We start from the raw sequence: 21,169 nt of genomic DNA on the forward strand, positions 1-21,169 counted from the left end.
CCTTCAGGTATTCATGCCCGGGCTGACTGTCTTTACAGTTGGCCTCTTTCACCGCTATATTATATTGCCTCTCTACAGAATCAGCACTCAGTAAATGTCAAGTAAAAAGTGAGAGCTATGTATAGTGAGTTCATACTATGCACCGGGCTCTGAGCTAAGTGCTTCCTGGATTATTTCAACTCCACAACAATCCTATGAGGTAAGTATCATTTTCCCCATTTTACCTAAGAGAAAAAGAGTTCAAAGAAGTTTGGCAACCTCTCCAAGATCACACAGCTAATTAGTGGCATAGCTTCACTCAGAACCAGCGTCTCAACCACTGCACTCTAGCGAATGACACCAACAATTCAGGAATGGATTGGTGTCCAGTACGAAGACTCCAACAGCATGGAGACCTATGACACCTACAGCCCAGAGCCTGAAACACAGAGTTCAGAAGCTCAGATGTAACACAGATGACTCACAACCTGGGGCAGAAAGAGACCAGCCCAGAAGCATGACCCAAGATCACAGGGAAAAGGAAAACCACCAGCACAAGGGGAAGCCCTCCGTGACCCCATCCAAGCCTCTTACCTCGGGCTCAGGAGCTGGTGCTCAAAAGTCTCGACGGTGGAGCCCAAGGCGACGATGCCATCAAACAGTTCATTCTGAGCAGGGACTGCCCGGGTGCGGGCTCCTTGGCGGCGAGGGGCGGGGTCCCGAGGCGGGGCGTGCCCTCCGCGGCAGCCACCCGAGTAGAGGGTTAATGGCAAGGGAGGGGTCCCCCAAGGAGGCGTGGCCTCGGGGAAGGCGCTTCCTGGAGCGGCGAGAGAGTTAACTGCCCCTCAAGGCCCTCCTCGAGGCAGGGCCTCGGGTGGGCGGGCCTAGGGGAGGTGCTGGCGGCGAACGCGGCCTGTGGTCTGCGTCCTGCGCGCCTCGGCTTCTGCTTGTTTCGGCCGGGCTCCTCCTGAGGTCCGGTGGCCTCCCGGGCTGGGAAGCCAAGAGCGCGACGGCCGGCGGTGAGGCCCGCAGCGGGGCGAACTCGCGAGTCTCGGGCGACCCGGGACGGATGGGGTGAGGGCAGGGTGATGGGCTTGGGGGCTTTGCGGGGGCGAAGAGGCAAGAGCGGGCCAGTCGGCAAACATGGGTGAAAGGATGGGGTGCTTCGATAAGGATCCCCGCCAGGATTCAGCGCTTCACACCCCCTTCTCTCCCACATCCCTCCAGGTCAGTCCCAAACTGGAGCTCGACTTTCAGAACAGAGACGCCCCAGCAAGATCCTCAGGGAGTCATCCAGCTCCTCACCCCCATGGGCCAGACGGCCCTGGCAGGGGGCAGCAGCAGCACCCCCACCACACAGGCCCTGTATCCAGACCTCTCTTGTCCCGAGGGCTTGGAAGAGCTGCTCTCTGCTCCCCCTCCTGACCTGGGGGCCCAACGGCGCCACGGCTGGAACCCCAAGGACTGCTCAGAGAACATCGAGGTCAAGGAAGGGGGGTTATGCTTTGAGCGGCGTCCTGTGGCCCAGAGCACTGATGGGGTCCGGGGTAAGATGGGCTACTCGAGGGGCCTGCACGCCTGGGAGATCAGCTGGCCTCCTGGGCAGAGGGGCACACATGCCGTGGTGGGCGTGGCCACGGCCCTCGCCCCGCTGCAGGCCGACCACTATGCGGCGCTGCTGGGCAGCAACAGCGAGTCGTGGGGCTGGGACATTGGGCGGGGGAAGCTGTACCATCAGAGCAAGGGGCCCGGGGCCCCCCAATATCCAGCCGGACCTCAGGGTGAGCAGCTGGAGGTGCCGGAGAGGCTGATGGTGGTTCTGGACATGGAGGAGGGAACTCTGGGCTACGCTATTGGGGGCTCCTACCTGGGGCCAGCCTTCCGTGGACTGAAGGACAGGACCCTCTATCCGGCAGTAAGCGCTGTCTGGGGCCAGTGCCAGGTCCGCATCCGCTACCTGGGCGAAAGGAGAGGTGAGGCCTGGGGCAGGTGTGGTGAGAGTATTCTGTCACTCGTGGCAGTGGTTTGGGAAGGAGACTCAACTTCAGTCAAGAGCAGAGAGGGTGGGCCTTCATCTGACTTGCCTCCTACCCTGTTCAGTGCTGGGAACAGCTAAGGGTCTTAATAGCTGTTATCTAATCTAATCCTACAGCAATGGAGGTAAAACTGAGGCTTAGGAAAGCAACTTGCTCAAGTTCTCTTGGCTAGTAAGTGGAGGGAGGCACTCCAGGAATTAGGGCTTTACAGGAGATACCAGCCTCAGAGCAAGAGGTGCAAAAGGTTAAATGGGTGCTGTGCTAGGTGTACAGGTCCAGAAGGAAGAGCACTGAAAGTATCAGGCACCCGGGGTGTGTACCAGACTCCCTGGGCTCTGACAATCTCTGTGACACATACCTACTTCCTTTCTCAGACAGACTCCAGGATGGAGCCCCTGGGCTGAGGGCACCAGGAAGGAGAGCAGTGAAGGAGGTTGGGCTTTGGGGTGGGTCTTTGGGGAGGAGCCTCCTTGGGAACTGACTGGATCCAGGGCTTGGAGCTGGCTCTCTGCAGTTGCAGTCTTCAGCAGAAGGCAATGCCTGTCCTCCTATCACCCATGGTGAGCCTCTGCGTGGTGGACGAGGGCCATCTTTCCTTTCACTCATCAGCCCCAGCTCCAAGGCCTTTTGGAATCAAAGCCTGGCCAGCTCCACCACTGCCGATCCACCTTGGCCTGGTGCTTCGAGTGCCTTAGCTAGAGCTCCACAAATCCCAGCTCTGACTAGGGATTTGTGAAATCTTAACTGTGCCGCCCAACTTCTGGGTGACTTAAATCTTCCTCTCAGCCAAAGTGGGGCCAGAATGGAACAGGAAAGTAGAAGGGCACCTGGGCAGAACCCTACAGTTCAAGGATGTCTAGATGATGGCTGCACCCCTACTTACCTTGCCCCCCTTCTCTCTCCCAGCGGAGCCACACTCCCTTCTACACCTGAGCCGCCTGTGTGTGCGCCGCGCCCTGGGGGACATGCGGCTTGGCCAGATATCTGCTCTGCCCTTGCCCCCTGCCATGAAGCGCTACCTGCTCTACCAGTGACCAGTCATAGCACAGACTGTGCTAGGCCTCGATACCAACCCCGCACTGGGGGAGGCAGGGAGGCACTGCTGGCCTAGACAAGAACTTGAAGCCAGTGAGGCTGGGGGAGGTGAGGCTGGGCCCCTACCCCAACCCAAGCCCTGGGGAGCACAACAGCCCCAGAGCCACCCAGAGGGGTGGAAGGGAGGGAGCTGCTATTCAAGGCCTGGTACGCAAGACATTTTTCCAAGTAAAAGTCGTGTGTAAGAGATGTGTCATTATAGAAACCCATTCATGGTGTTTTGTTTTGTTTTCCTGCACAAGGGATAAAGTTCTATGGCTGCCTCAAAAAGGAAAAAAAGGGCCGAGCCCGTGGCGCACTCGGGAGAGTGCGGCGCTGGGAGCGCAGCAGCCCTCCCGCCATGGGTTCGGATCCTATATAGGGATGACCGTTTCGCTCACAGGGCTCACTGGCTGAGCGCGGTGCGGCTGGGCTCAAAAAAGGACAAAAAAAAAAAAAAAAAGGAAAAAAAAAAAAAAAAAGGAAAAAAAAAAAAAAAAAAAAAAAAAAAAAAAAAAAGGGAAAAAGAGAGATTATATGGGCAGTACAGTGAAGGAGGACAAACCACAAGGCTCAGTGCCAGGTGTTTATTTCCCTTACATGTGGAATGGCTCACAGACACAACACACACAACACACAGGCCTCAGCACCACGGGACAGGGTAGTGCCAGCCTCTGAGGGGGAGATCTTGGCCTCATGGTGTGAGAAGGGAGAGGAGTATGGTTTCTTTTTCCTGCCCTCAGTGGGGCTTGAGCGGACCCATGAGCAATTTCCACCCCTTCTACCTCTCAGCCAAGGAGAAGCCACCTTGGAGACATGTTTAGTTCCAACCATTATAGTAAGTGGAGAAGGAATTGGCCTGGTCCCAGCCATTACAGGGGAAAGGTGTAAACGGTAAAGGAAGATACAGTTTGGATTAGGCCACAAGAGGGGGCAGATGACAACATCAGAAGCATGTGCAGGGTGGGGTGGGGGGCAGTTCTTGGGCTTCTGGGCTTCCTATTCCCTGGCTTAGCAGGAAGCATAGGCGAGATGGACGGGGTTTATTGTTTGGCATTGATGATGTCCACGAATTCGGGCTTGAGGGAAGCGCCACCCACCAGGAAGCCATCCACATCAGGCTGGCTCGCCAGCTCTTTGCAGGTGGCCCCAGTCACAGAACCTGGGAAGGGAGCAGAAAGAGGGCTTGGTCAGGGATGGGGGAGTACACTCCATCCCTACCTCCATGTCTAAGGAGGGCTCAGTCTGGTTCTCAGCCCACCCCACCTCAGGCTGGAGCAAACCCACTCACCTCCATAAATGATGCGAGTGCTCTGAGCTACTGCATCAGAAACATTGGACTTAAGCCATCCCCGGAGCTTCTCATGTACTTCCTGGGCCTAGAACAAGAAGCCAGACTAAGTAAGACCCTTTCTGCCTCTCAAAGAGGAAAAAATCACTGGCACCAGGGGAGAGAGTCAGTATGGTATCCAGGCATGAGCTCTGGAATCTGAGTCAGCGTACCATGGCTCCAATCCCAGCCAGGCCCTGGAATGAGTGCCCTTGGACAAGTCACTCTGTCTCTCTGGGCTTGGGGGCTCCTTGTCTTTAAAATGAGGGGTTGATGGGGCTGGCTGGTTAGCTCAGTTGGTTAGAGCATGGTGCTGATAACACCAAGGTCTAGGGTTCAATCCCTGTACCGGCCAACTGCCAAAAAATTTTTGTAAAAATTTATATTTATTCATTTATTTATTTTGGGGTTTACTTTTTACTCATTTATTTATTTGGGGGTTGGCCCAGATAAGTTCTGTGGCCCTCCAGTTCTACTGAGGCAGGGTAGGGTGAGGGCAGGGCTCCTAGGCTCAGCTACCTGTTGAGGTGTTGCGGTCTTGCCAGTACCAATGGCCCACACAGGCTCATAGGCCAGGACGACCTTGTTCCAGTCCTTCACATTATCTGCAGGACAGAGATCACAGAGTGAAGGGTGAACAGGAAGGAGCTATCCAGCCAAGCACTCTAGGGTATGAGGAATGATGGTGGCCTATTGCCCCTGGTGGCTGTTGAAGGATTGCCAGGTGGCATCTACATCTGCAGGAGCAGAAGTGATAGAGACTATGCAAGGATTCTCATCCTCCCCTTTCCTTTCCTGGATCACCATGGGGATCAGGTCACACTGCAGAGCATCTGACCCCACCCTCTGTGTCTCTGGCTACGCTCAAGGTCCCTTTCTTCAGATACCTGCGATGACCTTGGTTTGCTCAAAAACAACCTTCTCAGTGATGCCAGCTTCTCTCTCATCTAGCTTCTCCCCAATGCAGGCGATTACTCCAAGTCCCTCTGCCAGGGCATGGGCCACTTTCTGCCCAATCAGCTGTTGAAGAACAAACTTGGTGAGACATCTCTCTTGGACTAAGGCATCTCTTATCCCCCTGTCCTGGTTACTAACCTCATCTGATTCCCCAAAGACATGCCTTCTCTCTGAGTGTCCCAGGACTACCCATGTGGCTCCACAGTCTTTGATCATGCCAGGGCTAAAGGAAGAGACAACGTTACAGTTCAGCAGACAGCCCACTCTACAGCTTTCCCCTCAATGAGGAAAGAGAGAAGGGTCCCCACACACCCCTTTCTATCTCCATCTCACCTGATTTCCCCAGTAAAGGCCCCATTAGTGACTTTGTAGCAGTTCTGGGCAGCCACAGCAATCTTGGAATCTAGCTTCTGGCGGGCGAAGTCAATGTAGGCAGTGGGGGGTGCACAGACCACCTCTGAGGATGAGACGGTAGCACAGGGGGATAAGATCAAAGGGAACCTTCATTCTCCAATCTTCCTATCTGGTGCTCTGGAGCCCCCTAGCCTTCACTCTTTCTTGGTTCTGTTTTCCTCCCCTTTTTCACCCCAGCAAGATGATCTCTGTTCACTTTCCAGCCCAGGCTGGGCCTGCTCTCAACTCCTAGAGCCTGCCAGGTGCCCCTGAAAGGCCACGGCCCTCACTCTGCCCTTTGCTCTTTTAACAGCTGTAGATCCAATTTCCTCGGGCTATTTTGGGCATGGGAACCTCCCAGACTCAGCATTATCTGGGGGCCAACCCTGCCTCCTTTCTGAAACAGCCCATCTCCACCTCCCCCAGCAAAGCAAGGATTTTTAGCAAAAAGAGAAGGGGCTAACTTCTGAGGTTTGTATTGGGGTCGTTGGGAAATAGACAAGAAGGGGATGACTCTTGATCAGGCAGTGGTTCCGTGATTTAAGTGGGTGGGAGGGGAAGGCTGGAGGATAGCACCCTTCACCGGTGGGTGGCAGGGGGCTGACTAGTCATAGAGGCCTTGCGCTTTCCCATTTCCACGTTGGTGAAAGCTGTAAGACCGCTCCTCATTCTCAGACGACTCAGCCTGTTTGGCACCTGCACAGTCCCCTCCGTGGAAGGCAGGAGTCGCCCAGGCTGCCGAAGGGAAGGGATCAGAGCGGGTGGCTCAGGGGCCCAGGGCAGCTGGGCTGGCGAACGCGGCCGGCCGCGCAGGGCGCGGGGAGGAGTCCTGGGGCTACGTGCGGCTGCGCACGGCGCTGGCGGCCGCGAGGGCAGGTAGCGGAACGCTGCGCGAGCTCAGCCTCCCCCCCCACACCCGGGGGCCGTAGCCAGCTTCTCCCGCCCGCCGCGAGGCCCAGGCTCCGCTCCTGCCCCCGCCTCCGGGCTGGGGCCGTCCCCGTCCGCGCTCCGGGGCCATCTTCCTCCGGCGACCCGACAAGTCCCTACCCGCCGCACAGTCCGGGGGCACCATTCAATGCCCCGACTTTCCCCCTCCACACACCTCCGGTCCCGCGGCTACGGGGCCACTGCGGTGCGGCGCCAATGCCCGGACACCCAGAGCCCCTCGTCCCCCAGCCCGGCATCCATGTCCACGCGGACACCCGGCCGCAGGGAGCTCGGAGAGGCCGATGCCACGCCCGCCCCCCAGCCCGGCCGCTGCCCGGCGAGCACGTACCGGTGTCGGCCGGCACCTTGGCAGCGTTCAGAGTGCTGATGAGTTCCCCAAGAGACGTCTTCCGTCCGTTCATCTTCCAGTTACCCCCCACGAAGAACTTCCTGGAGGGCGCCATGGTGCTGCGAGCCGGGCAACGAAGGTCAGGCTCACGGCGCCGCCGCGGCCACTGCCCGATTATATAGAGCGCGGAGAAGCGAAGCCCCGCCCCGTCGTCCTCCGCCATCTCAGCCCCGCCCCGCCCCTCCCGCCGCTGTCGCAACGTCCTGACGTTCCCCTTTCTTGTAGCAACGTTCTCGGGGCGCCCGGGGGCTCAGTCGCTGCCGCCTCAATTGCCTGCCTGTCGGGAGGCGAGAACTGGGAGCCCCTGCGCTCCGGGGAACCCTCACTTCACGACTTCAGACCCCCGTTGTGGTTCTAGGTGGAGCTAGCCGGCCGCAACTTGGCCTTAGACCGCATTGCTCACGGGGGCTGAGAGAGCGCTGAGGACCTCTCCCCAGCTCTGGGAGAGAGAACCCCCTTCCTCCATGGGAGAAGCTACATCCCTGACTGCTGAGCAGGCACCCTTCACCTTCCCAGGCGAGGTCTAGCCCTACAGTTGCTGGACAAATACAGGGTTCAGGGCGGGAGGTACAGTCCACATTTGCCATGAACTGTGCAGATAACAGTGGTTCAGAAGTCTGTAGCGACGCCCCCCAGGAACACCCACTCGGCTCCAGCTGGCCAAGGCCTGAAAGAACTACAGGGACTGAGACTCAGACTGAAAGCCGGATAGCCGCCAGGGACACCTGGGAAATACTCACTTGGGGCCCCTCCTGTGTGGCTGCTGGAAGGAAGGAAGCGCTTTTCACCCCCACCTTTCCCTTTGCTTTGTGCTCTCCCTTCAGTTCTCCATCTCACACCCAGTTTTCCAAGAGCTCTAGAAGTAGTGAAAAGTAGACAACTGGCCGTGGAGTGGCTGAGGAGGGGCAAGGGGACAGAGCCAGGTACCCTCTTGCTAACACAAGGAAGATAAGTCTCTCCCAAAGTAGCTAGGGACACATTTTAGCCATTGTACTTTTATTCGCATCATGTATTTTGGCATTTTCCAAAGGACACGGAAGAGAAGAGACAGGGTGGGGAAAAGACTGAGGCAGGAGGGCAAGGGGGGGTGGTCCCCATGTCCCTCATCTCCCTCCTTGCCCAACCACACAGGGGCAAACACAAGGGGGGAGGGGAGGCACAGATGCTCTCTCCCCTGGAAGAGAATGCACAAAGCTACACCCACGCACACACACAAATAAGACCCCCCCCACACACACACACCAGGGGGCCGGGCAGGATTACACAGAGAAGCAGAGCACTGTGGATTCAAGGGGCAGAAGCGACAAAGTCTCCTTACAGACAGACGGTCAGCCCCCTCCTGCTCTATCCCCAAAGTCTACAGAGTGCCCCTCCACTTTGCTTGGCCTTCTCCTGTGGCCTCCAGCTTCTTCCCTGCTGCTGGGGACAGAAAGAAAAAGGGTACAGAACAGGGGGGCTAAAGTCCATCCCTCAGCCCCTATCCCTCATGCCAGGTGGTCTGTCCCCTGCCCTCAGTGGAGAGGGGTGAGGGAAGGCTCTTAGCTGGTCACTCTCTGGTAGAAGTAGATGTAGCCCAGGTCCTTGGGCGGCTTCTCAGAGGCACACACTTTCTGGTCGTTGTAGATCACCCATCTGGGGAGGTGGAGAAAGGGACAGAGCAGGGTGAGCAAATTGGGCACTCCAGGTTGCGTCAACTTAGTCTCTCACACAGAGCCCGTGGAGGTGATCCAGGTGACTCTGGGGCCTAGACCCCCAAATCTGCAGTCCAGCTGCTACCAGTCTGAAGGGGGCTTCACAGTATGCCAATAAGCATCATTTTCCCTGTTCGGTGTCTTCAGATCCTCCAGTATCTTTACAACCCCCCCACAACCACCACCAATCCTGAGGCAGGGGTCAGCAAACTTCTTCTGGAAAGTGCCAGACAGTAAATATTTTAGGTTCTGCAGGCCATCTCTTACACAACTACTCAACTTTCCTACTGCAATGTGAAAACAGCCGCAGACAATGCATAAATTAGTGTGACTATGTTCCAGTAAAATTTTATTTACAAAAGCAGGTGGGCAGATTCAGCCCTTGGGCTGTGGTTTGCCATCCCTGCTGTAAGGCATTTTCTCACTCTCTGGTGTATTTACGTCCCCTCCAGGCAGTCCTTTGCCTTCTCCCAGAAATATTCTAAGGACTTCCAGGCTGCCCCTCCTCATCCCCACCACCACTTCCCCATTCAGAATGCACATGGCCGGCCCCTCACCTGCCTTCCTTCTTGATGTGGCAGACATAGTGACCACACATGGTAGAGGTGCCCATGTGACTAATGAAGGCAAAGAGCTGATACTCTAGGAAAGGGGAAAGAGAGGGCAGAGAACAGAGGAGAGGAATCCTTGAGTGACAGTCCCAAGACATAGGTATCGGGGGTTAGCTCACTTGGGAGAGCATGGTGCTGGTAACACCAAGGTCACGGGCTCAGATCCCCCTACCGACCAGCTACCAAAAAGCCACAAAAAACAAAAACAAGAAAAACAAAGACACACAGGTATCTAACAGCTCAAACTCGCAACATGAGTTGCAGGTAATAGGGGGCATGTACTGGGTCAAAGGCTATCTTGGCCTCCTAGAATCCCGTCCTCAGAAGTCATGTTCGTAGAAAGAAGCTTCTGACCCCTCTGACCCCTGAGGAAAGCAGGGCTGCCTTGGAATGAGGGATCTGGTGTAACCCATTGACTAGATTTCACCAGGCTTGTCCTGTTTCCCAGCGACACTTACTTCCAGGACCATCCCGGACTTTAGGTCCCAAGGGCACAGACTCAGAGATGGAGTCAGCAGCCGAGCGGCCTTCTGAGATGTCCATGGCAGCTTCGGCATCCAGGTCGTCAATGTGGCTGAAGATCCAGTCCACAGCCCGTTCTAAACTATTGTTCTTGGAGAGGAGGGAAGCGTGACTGTTTCTAACAAGATCTGGGGCAAGAAAACCAGCAGCAAAAGCAAGCCTCGGCTCCTTCATCACAGCCACAAAAGGTGGTGCCCCGGCCTCAGACATACCACACCTGTTGTCCTTGGCCTTGCTCACAAGGGAGGGAACCTCACTCCCACCCCCTTCTTCCCATGGGCCCCAAGCCCTCAGCTGGGGCAGCCCATACCGTGGCCCGCAGAGCTTTCAGGGCCTGGTCCCGGGAGAAGCCCATGGAGACAATGGTGGCCACACAGTCCTCTGGAGGGGGGTCAGCTGCTGCACTTGTGGAGCCGGGCCCACTAGAGCCAGGCAGGATGAGGGGGTTCGCAAAATCTGTGGATGGGAAGGGGTTGAAGTGTTTGGGGGAGGATGGAGGCCCTGCCCCAGCCTGCTACCCCCCCACCTACCTGGATCATCCATGTGTGACATGACCCAGTTCATGGCAGCCTCGGCCCCACTGTTGCCAGTGTAGTAGACAGCTTTGCGGCAGGCATCCATAGGGAAGCCCATTTCTACCAGCTGGATGATGACCGATTCATCCAACATGGGTGCTGTGGTGGAGAATTGTGGGTACAGTGACCTGACTACTTGGGCCACTATTTGCTCCTCTCCTCTCCCACGGGCCAGCCCCCCAGCCTTCTCTCAGTCACCTGTTCCATGCACTTTTCTTCCATGGTCTGACATGACCACATAACATAATGTGGATCCGGTACCCTAAAGGGTACAGAGTCCCTGCCCATTCTCATACAATGGGCCTTGTTTCTGGAGCATGATACCCGCCCCCCCCCCCCCCCAAACCAGGGAGGTAACAAAGGTAGAGAGGCAGTTAGCCAGTGCTACTGCCACCCACACTGAGAATGTGGGGGGGAGTGTTCCAGATGGTCCCCACCTCCATCAAAAGAGGGCAGAGGAAATTTGAAAGGGAGGGCGGAGAAACACAAAGGACAGGGTCAGGGCGGGCAAGGCACAGAGAGAGACAGGCAGGAAGAAGAGTCACTAACATGTTGGAGAGGAGAAGTGAGGGGAGCAGAAGGAGTCTTCGTCTTCGTTGCCATAGAAACCAAGGCTACCTTTGGGCTCATCCGGAGTGACCAGGGGTGGGGCAATATCAGGCAGCTCCTCCTCTCCGGGCTGCAGCCCTGTACCCCTCAACTGGGAGATGTCTAGCTCCTCTGGCATCTCAATGGACACATCTGCAATTGGAATGGCAGGAAAAGGAGTCACCTCAGCAGCTCCCTGGGGCCCAACTGAAAAAGCACTTTGGGAACCTCAAGCCCCTGCCCCATATCTTGAAACTGCTTTGTAACAAGCAGCTGCTAAGAGCAATGCCAATGAGATAAAAGTTAATAGTGAGCCTGGGAGTCAGGAGACCCGGATTCGAGTCCTACATTTACCACAAATGAGCTATGGACAAGGCATGGGCCCCCAACTCATGAGACAGAATGATCTTACACTTCTGGGGGTCACAACTTCCCTACCCTTAAAATGAAGGTATATCAGCAGTTCTCAAATTACAGTCAGAGACCTCTAACACTCATGCGAACTGCATTATCAAAATGAAAACATCTTATCAGATATGAAAATTGGTTGTAAACCATGACTATGAAATCAAAGTCTTTTAATAATTTTAGTCAGGGCTTTTCAAACTAGACACATTTTGAAACATCTAAGGTAATTTTTTCCCTTTTCAAAGGGAAATTTGAGAAATACTAGTTCACACACTTTTTCTAGCATTTTCTGCTTAACCTCCCTCATCCCAGCCACCATACCCAGTTTCTTGGGCACCCAGTCTAAGCCAAAGGTGAACTTCTTGATCTGGATGACCAGGTAGTCAGGGAACGAGGCAAATCGTGTGGTCCTAGGGAAGAGAGAATGTCCCGCTACCCAGAGAATCCTCTCCCGAAAGTCCCACCCTGGCATTCAGCCTCTCACAGGTAGACGTCCTGACAGCCCAGAAGATGCTCCACGTTCTTTTCCTTCCCTGGGCAGGAATCAGGGCCTCAGCCGACAAGGAGCAGCAGAGGCCAGAAGCAGGGCTGTTGTACTGGCAGGAGCAGCACAGGGCCAGGTGGCTGAATCCCCTGAGACCAAAGGACTCTTTCAGATCTCACACCCCTGCCAGGTGCCAATGGCTAAGGCAGAAAGTAAGGCCATTTGCTGGAAAAACATATTCTGCCCATAGCTAATACTAAGTGCCTGTGCACTGCCATGATAGAGGGAGGGAGTGGTCAAGGCAAGACAAGGTAACCGATGTCAGGATCGCCTATGTCTACTCATGCTAGGGCTTCTTGGTTCCCTCAGGGCCAGATTAGCAGCCCCAACCGATTCAACCCTGAGATTCCAACCACAAAGGGATGGAAGAATAGGAAAGAGGCAGATATAGCTTGTAGGATTACCCCGCCATAGGCCCACAGCCTTAGGCCCAGACCAAAAGGACTTACTTGACAGCTACCGATTTGGCTTGGAGGGCCGTGCTCCAGAAGTCATCCACCTGCTCAGGGGCCCCATAGGCCTCCAGGCAGGAGCTGAAGGGCACGTGGGCCCGAACCAGTTCTGGCAGCGGTACCTTCTCCTCCTCGGCTTGCCGCTTCTTCTCCTCATACTCTAGAAGCTCCTCTGGTGAGAGAATTGATTGGGGGATCCTTCAGTGGGTGCTGCCTCTATCCCTCCTTAGTCTCATCCTGCTGGCCGTGTCCCTCCCTAGTTCAGTTCCTCTCCTGTCCCAAAGTCCACCTGACACATGTCCACACGTATCTTGCCTCTGCCTCGACACAGCTCTGCCAACAAGCAGTGGGCGAGCTTAACCCTACCTACCCCCGGTGGCCCGCTTCGGACCTCTGGTTCATGGCACAGGGCACAGCGTGGGCTCTGCTCCTATCAGGTCTATATTCCTCATAGACTGCAGCCTGCAAGTGCGCCAAGGCCTTGATGACAGAGCAACCCACCTTTGTTGAGGGCTGCATCCATGGGCACAGGAAGCTGCATGATGTAGTCAACTCGCTGGGTGTACTTCACCTTCTCTGTGGCCAAGCACTTGATCTTTTCTTCCACCAAGAAGCGGAACACCTCATTAGGATTTTCAGAGCTCCGGCAATTCCTCTATAGGAAAGAGGCAGGGTAGGAAGGTCTCCACAGCAAAGGAATGGAATGGGGCCTAAAAGTTTCACTGGGGAGTCAGGAAGGGAGACCACCACCCAGAGGCACAGGGGTGCAAAGGGAGAGTGGAAGCCTTTCCTAATTAACCATACCCCTCCCCAGCTCTGGCCCCATCACAGTGCAGTGGGACTGTGTTGGAATGTGCTTGTATTTTTCTTTAAAAGCAGTGAGTATTCTCCTATCATTCTCTTTGGGCATATTCTCAATTAGGCTGCAAGCCCATCAAGGGTAAGTGCCATCGCTTGCTTGTCTTGACTATTCTCCTTGGTTGCAAACACTACTCACATGGAAGGCTCGGGGCACGGAGACTGTTGGGCTACGGGGGTGGAATGGGCAGGAGGCAGGAGGGTGAACTGAGGCAGACGAAGGAGTGCAAAGAGTGGCCCCTTTGCCGTCCCCCCAGCCCTCACCTCCACCATGTTGATGAGATGAAGGAAGAACTCCTGGGCATCTTGCTGCCGGTTGGTAGAGAACTCAGGGTGGCCCTTGCCAATGAGGGCCTTGAACATCCGAGGGGCAATGCCATCTTGAACTTCCTAGGCAGTGTCAGGGCAGGGACTCAGCCGGGGCTCAAAGGCCATCAGGTGGCCTTCTTCAGACATCTCCCAGACCTGTTTCCCCATAATCCCAGAGACTGAAAGGGACAGAGTCCCAGACTCACCTTGAGTTCTGTCACCTGCTCCCCATTGCCTGACTCCAGTGCTGGCTTGGAATACTCTCCTGAGAGAAGGCCATGGCCCAGCTTGGCCCTGCATTAACATCCAAGAAAACCAGTGAGCTTCGGGCAGCTAATGATGCTCACTTTGATCTGTATCTTTTCCTCTCAATCTAACCCCCTGCTCATGGCCCTCCTTAGGCAACTCTCTAAAATGCAGTAAACCTTAGGTTCCACAGGAAGCCAGCTCAAGACAGACAAAATGGCCGAAAGACAGTCACCTGAAAGCTTATAATGGGCCAGGGGCTAAACTGCTGCCCACCCCAGGTGGCCATGGAGGAGAAAGAAGGCGTATAGGCTGTGAGGCTCTCAACAGCCTTCGTACATAGGACCTGGCTACGTACACCTGGGTGCTGAAGTCCTGGGTAGGGTCTGTCGGGGTGTTCTGGAAGATCTTCTCCAGCTTATCCACATACCTAAGAGTGAAGGGAAGGATAATTAGAGGGGCTCTGGCCTGCACTCCGAGGAAAAGGGAAGGGAGCAATTAGCTACTAACTCTGTGAACGGGCTGCAACCAGAGTGGGGAAGACACTGTGGTTGAACTCTGGAGTCCATTTCTCTCCAGCAACCTGCCCACTCTCCCCTTCTCAACTATGTCAGCATGCAGTATGCTCAGAGACGTTCTGTCCCCGCCTCCTACTCACGACAGAGCTGGGGCAAAGGAGGAGGTAGCCTGGGATTAGGATAAATACAGCTCATGTTCTACTGAAGAGAACTTGCTGACATATCCTAAGCTTTAACATTCTAATTGTCTCAAATAGACAGTAACTCATTTATGCTAAGAATTTGCCTTTCTTCTGTCTCAGTGTCCCAAGCCCTCCCCTCTCTCCAAGTGCTACATGTCCATGTCAGGTGCTTATCTGATGTCACTGGCCTAAAATAAAGACCACCTGCTAATGCTTGAGTCCGTCAGAAGCCACGGAGAGCCCTGCGATCTGGTGTTCTGCTCTACCAGTGGGGTGCGTGCGTGCTGGGGTGATGGACATGCAGCGTTTCACTAGTCCCCTCATAGCACACCAGCCACAGTGTAACAGGAACCATTCTAAGACTGAGACCAAGGAGGGGTGTGCTCAAGGCTGGGACCAGGAAAAGAGCTGTGGATGTTAGGGGTGCAGAGCCAAGGGGCCAGTGGTGGGGAGAGGGCACCACTCACTTCCTCTGGAAGTCAGGGATGCTGAAGAGCACCTGGACCACAGAGTTGAGGTAGCAGCTGTTACCCAGGTTCTGGATGCCTGTGTAGCCGGGCCCGAACAGGGGCTTAAGTGGCACACCCGACTCCTGGATTAGCTCCCATTCACCAATCCGCTGGTTCATATCTATCTCCAATTCCGTCATTGTCTTGTCTGTCTGTGAGGGAAGGGACACCTCAGACTGAGTGAGAGACTCAGCCCTGTTTCTTACACTGATCTCTCACAGAGTCTAGGATGATACCCACATGCAGCCTAGAACTTGCGGAATTATGGACTCAAACGTGGGACAAATGCTGAATATCATCCAGTCCACATTTTGGAAAGCCACAGGTAATTGTCCTGGAGGCCTGTTAGTTATCAGGCCCCCCCTTAAATGAGGGAATGAAATGAGTGAGACTCCCTCTCCCCGAAATGTCTGCCCCATTCAGAAGTTACTTCTACACTCACCCTCAGATCCTCGCTCAGGTATCACTTCCTCAGGGAAACATCCCTGATCACCAAGACTAGGCCAGGTCGTCCCCCTGCTGTTAACTACTGCAGTGCCTCTAATCTCTCTTTAACAGCACCCACCATAGTCTGTAATCACTCACTTATGTGTGTGTGGGATTAATGCCTGCCTTTCCTTCTAGAATATAAGGCTGTGAAAGCAAGGACACCTGTCTTATTCACACAGTGACTAGCACACAGTGAGTACCCAAAGTAGTCACTGAATGAATAAATGGTTCTAGAAAGTTTTTCAAAGAAAGCTCACGTATCTTAGAGACTGGGTTCATGGTGGTAGCTTCTCCAAAACCCTACTTCAGCCTCAGTCAAGGAGAAAGGGCCTCACTAGGGGCAGGAATTAGATGAATCTGAAGCTGAAGGGGTCTCACCTTCTGCATCTTCAGCATGTCGATGCCAAAGTGCGACAGGTGTTCAGCCAGGTTGGGGTCCAGGACCATGTCATCCTCATCATATGAGTACACGTCTAGAGCAGGAGGCAGGAACATGTCAGACCTGTCCGCCAATCCCACCCCCTGCCCAGAGGGCCCTTGGTGGCACAAGAGAGCCTGTAAGGCTCACACTCTTAGCTCCCTTGAATATCAGCAAGGTCACAAGCCTCTCCAGGATTGGCTGTCAGGGAAGACCAGGTGAAACAGGCTGAGGGTTAGGATTCATTGTGATTCTGATTCTACCCCTACAGGATAAGGTACCAGAGTAAGATAGGTTTGGAAGGACACTCACGAAAGAGATAGTGATGGTTACCTCTAGGAAGGGGATTAGGATGGGCAGGTGGGAACTTTAGTCTCATCTGCAATGTTTTCATCATTTATTACTCATTCCATATAAAATAAATAACCACTGAAACACATTCAAGTTTGAGGGCGGCTGGAGGAAGGGGGAGGGAGTACCAGCTCCATCAGGTGTGATGGTGCCCAGCTTGACAGCTAGTGGGTAGCCTGTCTCCCTGAAGTGTTCCACGGCATGGTTGTTGCCCCCGCTGCCATCGAAGTAGCGTCGGCCGCAGAGGATGGAGCCATCTGTCAGGTTGAGCCACAGGTTCTCTCTCATGTCACACTTGGAGCACTTCCAGCCACTAACCCAGGGAGAAGAAAATTAGCTGGAATGTGGTCCAGGGGTACATGGTAGAGGAGGCGGGGCTCTGCAGGTCCCCTGCTAGTCTGAGATCTGTCTCTTCTCTTCTCCTCTGGACGTCCCCATGTTTTGTTCATCTCTCCCCAAGTCTCCCTCCCTGTCCTGCTCCCTACCCTCTCTCCCACCAGATCCCCCAGAAGGGTGGCCTCTTTGCCCTTGCTCTGGGGGCTGGGTGCCGAAGTGGAGGGGCCAGGCCTCACCAGGGAGGGATTCGAGCAGGGTTGTCCAACTGCTTGAGGTTGAAGGCATGCTTAGACACCTGCCGTACTTCCCCATCCCAGGCCTGCACCTCCTGCTTGCGGGACGCTGAGTCGGCCGACAGTAGAGCCTCCACTGCACTGGTCACCTGGAGCAAGCAGAAGGTCAGAGAGGGCACCCAACCCCCAGCCCCACATGTCTGTCTCACCCTTGGTTTTCAGCCTTATCAGTGGTTGCCCAAGACATCACTACTCTGGCCCCTGTTGCCCTAGAATCTTTGGTGGGGGGGAAAGTGTTCATACCCGATCTCTGACAATGTCAGGCAGTCCCCCCAACCCATCCCGGGCAATCTCCAGGTAATCTGGCAAAATGACAATCTTCACATCCTCATCGTATTCAAACTTCTCCTCGGTAAGGTCAAACCCGCCTTCAACACCTGGTGGGATAGGGAAGAAAAGACACAGTACAGCAATCACCAAAGATCCATGTCCTTCCTCTGATATAGCACCTCACTTTGCCTCCTCCAGAGCTCTAGGGCTACTGATAAAGCCCACTCTTTGGGACTTTCCTAGTACCTCTGAAAGCAGTAAAGACCAGCTCAGAAGAAGAGAACTTCAGCAGTGCTCACCGATAGCCAGCCGGGTGGGCTTCTTACGGGGCGGGTCTCCAGTGCCTGTAGCCGCGTCCTCCTCTTTCTGCAATGAAGCAGGAAGGGCAGGATCAGCAATGAGTACCAGGGAAGGGACAAATGGGGAGGACAGAGTGGTTAACATCAGAAGAGAACCAAGTTAAAAAAATCTGTGCCAAGTTTTAATGACACAAACAAAAGGAGATGAAAGAGAGAAAATGAGACCAATAGGAGGTCAGAATGGAACAGATGGACTCAAACAGGTACCCTTGCCCCAGCCCATCCCTACCGGGCGCCGGGTCCGCCGGAGGTGCAGGTAGACTCGCTGGCCTGTCTTATTGAAATGTCTCTCCACATACTGTTTCCCGAAGCCCAGGAACGTGTTCATGCAGATGTAGAGGCCACCCTCAGACTCCTGCAGGACAGGAGGCAGCGGGGGGAACACAGGGAGGGTGAAGCCCATCCTGGAAGGGAGACTAAAGACCTGGTTTCCCCACCCAGCCTGGCCTCATCTTTCCACCAGGCTGTTCTTCTGGAAACTGCCGGTTTCTAGAAGAAAGTAACACTGTGTGACCCTTGGCAAGTTATTTAGCCTTCTAGGACCTGATACATGGCTAAGATTTTCCCCATTTCCTCCTGTGACTTTGATAACAACCAAAAAGGTCACTATTTGTCTTCCCACTTGCTCCTTCTTCTTCTTTTTTTTTTTTTTAAAGGATGACCTGTAAGGGGATCCTAACCCTTGACTTGGTGTTGTCAGCACCACACTCTCCCAAGTGCCACTTGCTTCTTCTTTGGGCTTTGGAGCCTTCCAATCAATCACAGAGGACTCCATTCACCTCTTTGCTGGGGCCGGGAGACCCAGAAAGTAAATGGGATCAAACACTGTAAACATCTCATCCCAGAGATTACATTTAGAGGGAATAAAGGTCCTTTCCTTGGGGAGGAAAGACCTTTATGTCAGACATTGAATCCAGATCAGGGACACCTAACATAAACCTTACCTCCATGATTCAGAAAAACCTTCCAGACTGGAGGAGCAGAAATTCCAGCACCTCAACAGTACAACTAACCCCTCAGCTTGCCAGCAAGTCCAGACCTTTCCATTACCACACTCTACTATACTAGGTAGCTGAACCCTAGTCCACACTATGAGTCTTCTCCTTTTTCTGCTGCTCCAGGGGTATAATGACTTGTTTGGGACTCACAGCTAAACCTGGACTCAGTCTGACAGGGACATGAAATCCAGCATTCTCCAGCCACCACCCTCCCCTTCCCCTCTTCTCTGACCAATAAGTAAGATCCTCAATGAAGTCCCATCAACCTCCAACCACAAAGCCATCCCCTTCTTAGAACAATCTAGCAACACTTGCTGGGATAGCTAGAATACATATAACCCAAGAAGAAAACAGGGAAAGACAAGTGTCCCTGGACCAGAGCTGAGAAGGGAGGATGGGCTTCCCCCAAAGCTGAGCAAGTCTGCCAGTGCCTTTGTAAACAGAATGATGGAGAAGGAAATTGGATACAACAACAGTCTTCCTCAGATCCAAGGCTTTGAGCAAGAACAGGCATCTTCTTCCTGGAATAAAAGCCTCAGTGGCCTTGAAAATTTCTCTGCTGTGATATTAAAAATAGGGCACTAAGGTGGTTCTCGGTCCCTTAGTTTGCTCTGTACCGCTCCCTAGAATAGTGTAAATCGCAATGTTCATGAACAAATAGAGCATTTCTCACCAGGGAGGTCAACTAAGCTCTCTTTTTACCATGAACCCAATTTGAAGATAATCAAATATACCAGAAATTGGTTAGCAAAGCAACTAGGCCACGCTGGAGATCTCCTGACTTGGGTGGAAAGAGGGAAAAGTGTCAGAATATTACAAAAACCCCTTTTGGAGTTACTAAAAGGAGAGACAGGAGTGCATATATGTGTAAAGAGGGGCTCACTGACCTCTACCATCTGCAGGTAATTAAGAAAAACCTTTCCCTCCTTGGAGGAATGTGGGAGCTCTGAAGTGATTACACTCCACTATTGGAAATAAAAGATGCTACTTTCACCGAGGATTGCGAACCAGAGAGCTCTGCTCTGAGCAGTACTTTTACCTCTGCCAAAGCCAGACTTCAGAGAAGCAGCACATTGTCTTAAGCCTAGCAAACCAAGCAAACCACAAAACACTGATGATCCTGAACTGGGCCTCAGACCATGCTGCTATACTCAGCACTGATGATGCATTAGTGAAGCCTTTCCACTCTGACTTGCAGTTTTCAGGACGTGAACTGGTCTGGCAGAACACCCTGGGCAGGGACTAGCAAGCGCTTGAGGGGAGGGGTGTGAGGGGGGTGGATCCCTACTAAGCTGCTGCCCTCAGTTCAGGCCTCAGAAGCTTGCCTCCACTTAAGGGTGACACAGGAAGGCACAACTTCAAGAAGGGACGTACCGGTGGAGCCTGCAAAACGTGAAGCATGGTGTAGGTGGAGGCTTTGTCTAACTAGTCAAGGGAGCGAAACGAGAAAGGGTACTCAGCATCTTCCATGAAAGAAACCATCTCTCTAGGAATACTTTAAAAGGGGTGCTCTCTGCTATCTGTGATGGGCGAGGAAAAGAGAGGGGACTATGCCCATAGTTCACTTCAAAGGAGAAACGACTAGAGCTTTCCTCCTCTTTCCTCCCCTCCCCACCACCAATGACCCACCTCCCCGCCCCTGTCCATATTAACCGTGGGTGGAGGCTCTCTAACTCGGCCTTTCTCAGAAGTGACCTTCTTCGCAGCCAACTTCCAGGCTATCGGCCGCCTAGGAACTGCAGTCCCATCCCACCCACCCCAGCCCCAACCACGGCTCAGAACAGTGGGGAGTCGCCCACTTACCTCCCACACGAGACTACAAAACCCGGAGAGCCCTGCGCGACAGACAAGGCCAACTCTCAGGCTTTCGCAGGGGTCCACTTGGGGGATGTAGTCCCAAAGTCGGACTGCGCCCCTAGCTTAGAACGGCACTGAGGGCAGTGAGCGACTACAATACCCACAACGCTCCGCGAGACAGGGAGCGGGATAGGCGAGCGCGGCGGCTTCCGGGGGCGGTAGTCACACTACAGCCCCAGCTCATGAAAAGTAACGGCAGGGAGGAGCCTGGGAGACTACGAGTCCCAGGGTGCATCGCAGGGGGCGGTTGCCCAAGCTTTGCAGGCCCCGGCAGAATGACCAGGCGATGGAAGGAAGTCGTGCTCGCTGCGGGCGCGGGGAATGGGCTTACCGGCGTGTCGAAGGAGAAGGCGCACTCGTCTTTGTGGACCCGGTCTCCAGCCTTAGGGACCCGGATCGTGGGTAATACTGACAGCAGCGCCTCCTCGCTCAGCTCCGCCATGACACCCGGCAGCAGCTCGTCCACACACAGCGGCTCCCACCGTTCCCAGTCCCCCACCCGCTGCTGTCCCCGGCCAATGAGCACTGCTCATTAGGTGCATGCGCTGAGGGGAAGACGCGCGAGAACGGCGGTTGGACGGCGCCTGCCGGCTAGTGCTCCGCCCCCTGCCCTACTCTTGACTAACACCAATGAAAAGCGCTTCTAATGCAATTGACGGTCGAAAGAACCAATCCCAGTC

General features: G+C 54.4%; 3 protein-coding genes and 1 non-coding gene across 5 annotated transcripts; 2 read left to right on the forward strand and 2 right to left on the reverse strand.

The window, feature by feature from the left end:
* Positions 1–1,212: 1,212 nt before the first annotated feature.
* On the forward strand, positions 1,213–3,319 carry SPSB2 (splA/ryanodine receptor domain and SOCS box containing 2). The gene is made up of 2 exons (XM_008567674.1): positions 1,213–1,952; positions 2,922–3,319. Exons 1-2 carry the CDS (start codon positions 1,289–1,291, stop codon positions 3,047–3,049), a joined length of 792 nt encoding a protein of 263 aa, XP_008565896.1. The 5' UTR covers positions 1,213–1,288; the 3' UTR covers positions 3,050–3,319.
* A 342-nt stretch (positions 3,320–3,661) lies between these two features.
* Positions 3,662–7,268, reverse strand: TPI1 (triosephosphate isomerase 1). The gene is made up of 7 exons (XM_008567675.1): positions 7,046–7,268; positions 5,710–5,833; positions 5,515–5,599; positions 5,307–5,439; positions 4,939–5,024; positions 4,381–4,468; positions 3,662–4,251 (listed from the first exon to the last, which is right to left on the reverse strand). Exons 1-7 carry the CDS (start codon positions 7,266–7,268, stop codon positions 4,133–4,135), a joined length of 858 nt encoding a protein of 285 aa, XP_008565897.1. The 3' UTR covers positions 3,662–4,132.
* Positions 4,701–4,774, forward strand: TRNAI-GAU. The gene has a single exon. It is a non-coding gene; the product is annotated as a tRNA-Ile (tRNA).
* Positions 7,269–8,084: 816 nt separating the features above from the next.
* On the reverse strand, positions 8,085–20,984 carry USP5 (ubiquitin specific peptidase 5 (isopeptidase T)). Of its 2 annotated transcripts, none has more exons than XM_008567678.1 (20): positions 20,821–20,984; positions 17,864–17,989; positions 17,575–17,641; positions 17,249–17,382; positions 16,949–17,094; positions 16,505–16,689; positions 15,986–16,080; positions 15,077–15,270; positions 14,268–14,339; positions 13,870–13,957; positions 13,619–13,744; positions 12,998–13,151; positions 12,494–12,668; positions 11,822–11,910; positions 11,054–11,245; positions 10,460–10,603; positions 10,240–10,385; positions 9,866–10,019; positions 9,354–9,438; positions 8,085–8,737 (listed from the first exon to the last, which is right to left on the reverse strand). In XM_008567678.1, the coding sequence occupies exons 1-20, from the start codon at positions 20,929–20,931 to the stop codon at positions 8,644–8,646; spliced, it is 2,577 nt and encodes an 858-aa protein (XP_008565900.1). In that variant the 5' UTR covers positions 20,932–20,984; the 3' UTR covers positions 8,085–8,643. The 2 variants fall into 2 exon arrangements, with proteins under 2 accessions (XP_008565900.1, XP_008565901.1); XM_008567679.1 differs by having other exon boundaries at positions 11,123–11,245; positions 20,821–20,979.
* Positions 20,985–21,169: the final 185 nt, after the last annotated feature.

Source organism: Galeopterus variegatus, unplaced genomic scaffold (assembly GCF_000696425.1).
Source record: "Galeopterus variegatus unplaced genomic scaffold, G_variegatus-3.0.2 Scaffold336, whole genome shotgun sequence".
In the NCBI taxonomy this organism is placed as follows: domain Eukaryota; kingdom Metazoa; phylum Chordata; class Mammalia; order Dermoptera; family Cynocephalidae; genus Galeopterus; species Galeopterus variegatus.

Excerpts from the sequence above, each read along its gene's own strand:
- SPSB2 (XM_008567674.1), top strand. The coding sequence starts at position 1,289 with ATGGGCCAGACGGCCCTGGCAGGGGGCAGCAGCAGCACCCCCACCACA. Across the intron at positions 1,953-2,921 it reads CTACCTGGGCGAAAGGAGAG|CGGAGCCACACTCCCTTCTA; the intron begins GTGAGGCCTGGG and ends TCTCTCTCCCAG.
- TPI1 (XM_008567675.1), bottom strand. The coding sequence starts at position 7,268 with ATGGCGGAGGACGACGGGGCGGGGCTTCGCTTCTCCGCGCTCTATATA. Across the intron at positions 5,440-5,514 it reads TCTTTGGGGAATCAGATGAG|CTGATTGGGCAGAAAGTGGC; the intron begins GTTAGTAACCAG and ends GTTCTTCAACAG. Across the intron at positions 5,025-5,306 it reads GCAAACCAAGGTCATCGCAG|ATAATGTGAAGGACTGGAAC; the intron begins GTATCTGAAGAA and ends TCTGTCCTGCAG.
- USP5 (XM_008567678.1), bottom strand. The coding sequence starts at position 20,931 with ATGGCGGAGCTGAGCGAGGAGGCGCTGCTGTCAGTATTACCCACGATC. Across the intron at positions 15,271-15,985 it reads ACATGCTGAAGATGCAGAAG|ACAGACAAGACAATGACGGA; the intron begins GTGAGACCCCTT and ends CTTCCCTCACAG. Across the intron at positions 13,958-14,267 it reads CAGGACTTCAGCACCCAGGT|GGCCAAGCTGGGCCATGGCC; the intron begins GTACGTAGCCAG and ends ATGTTAATGCAG.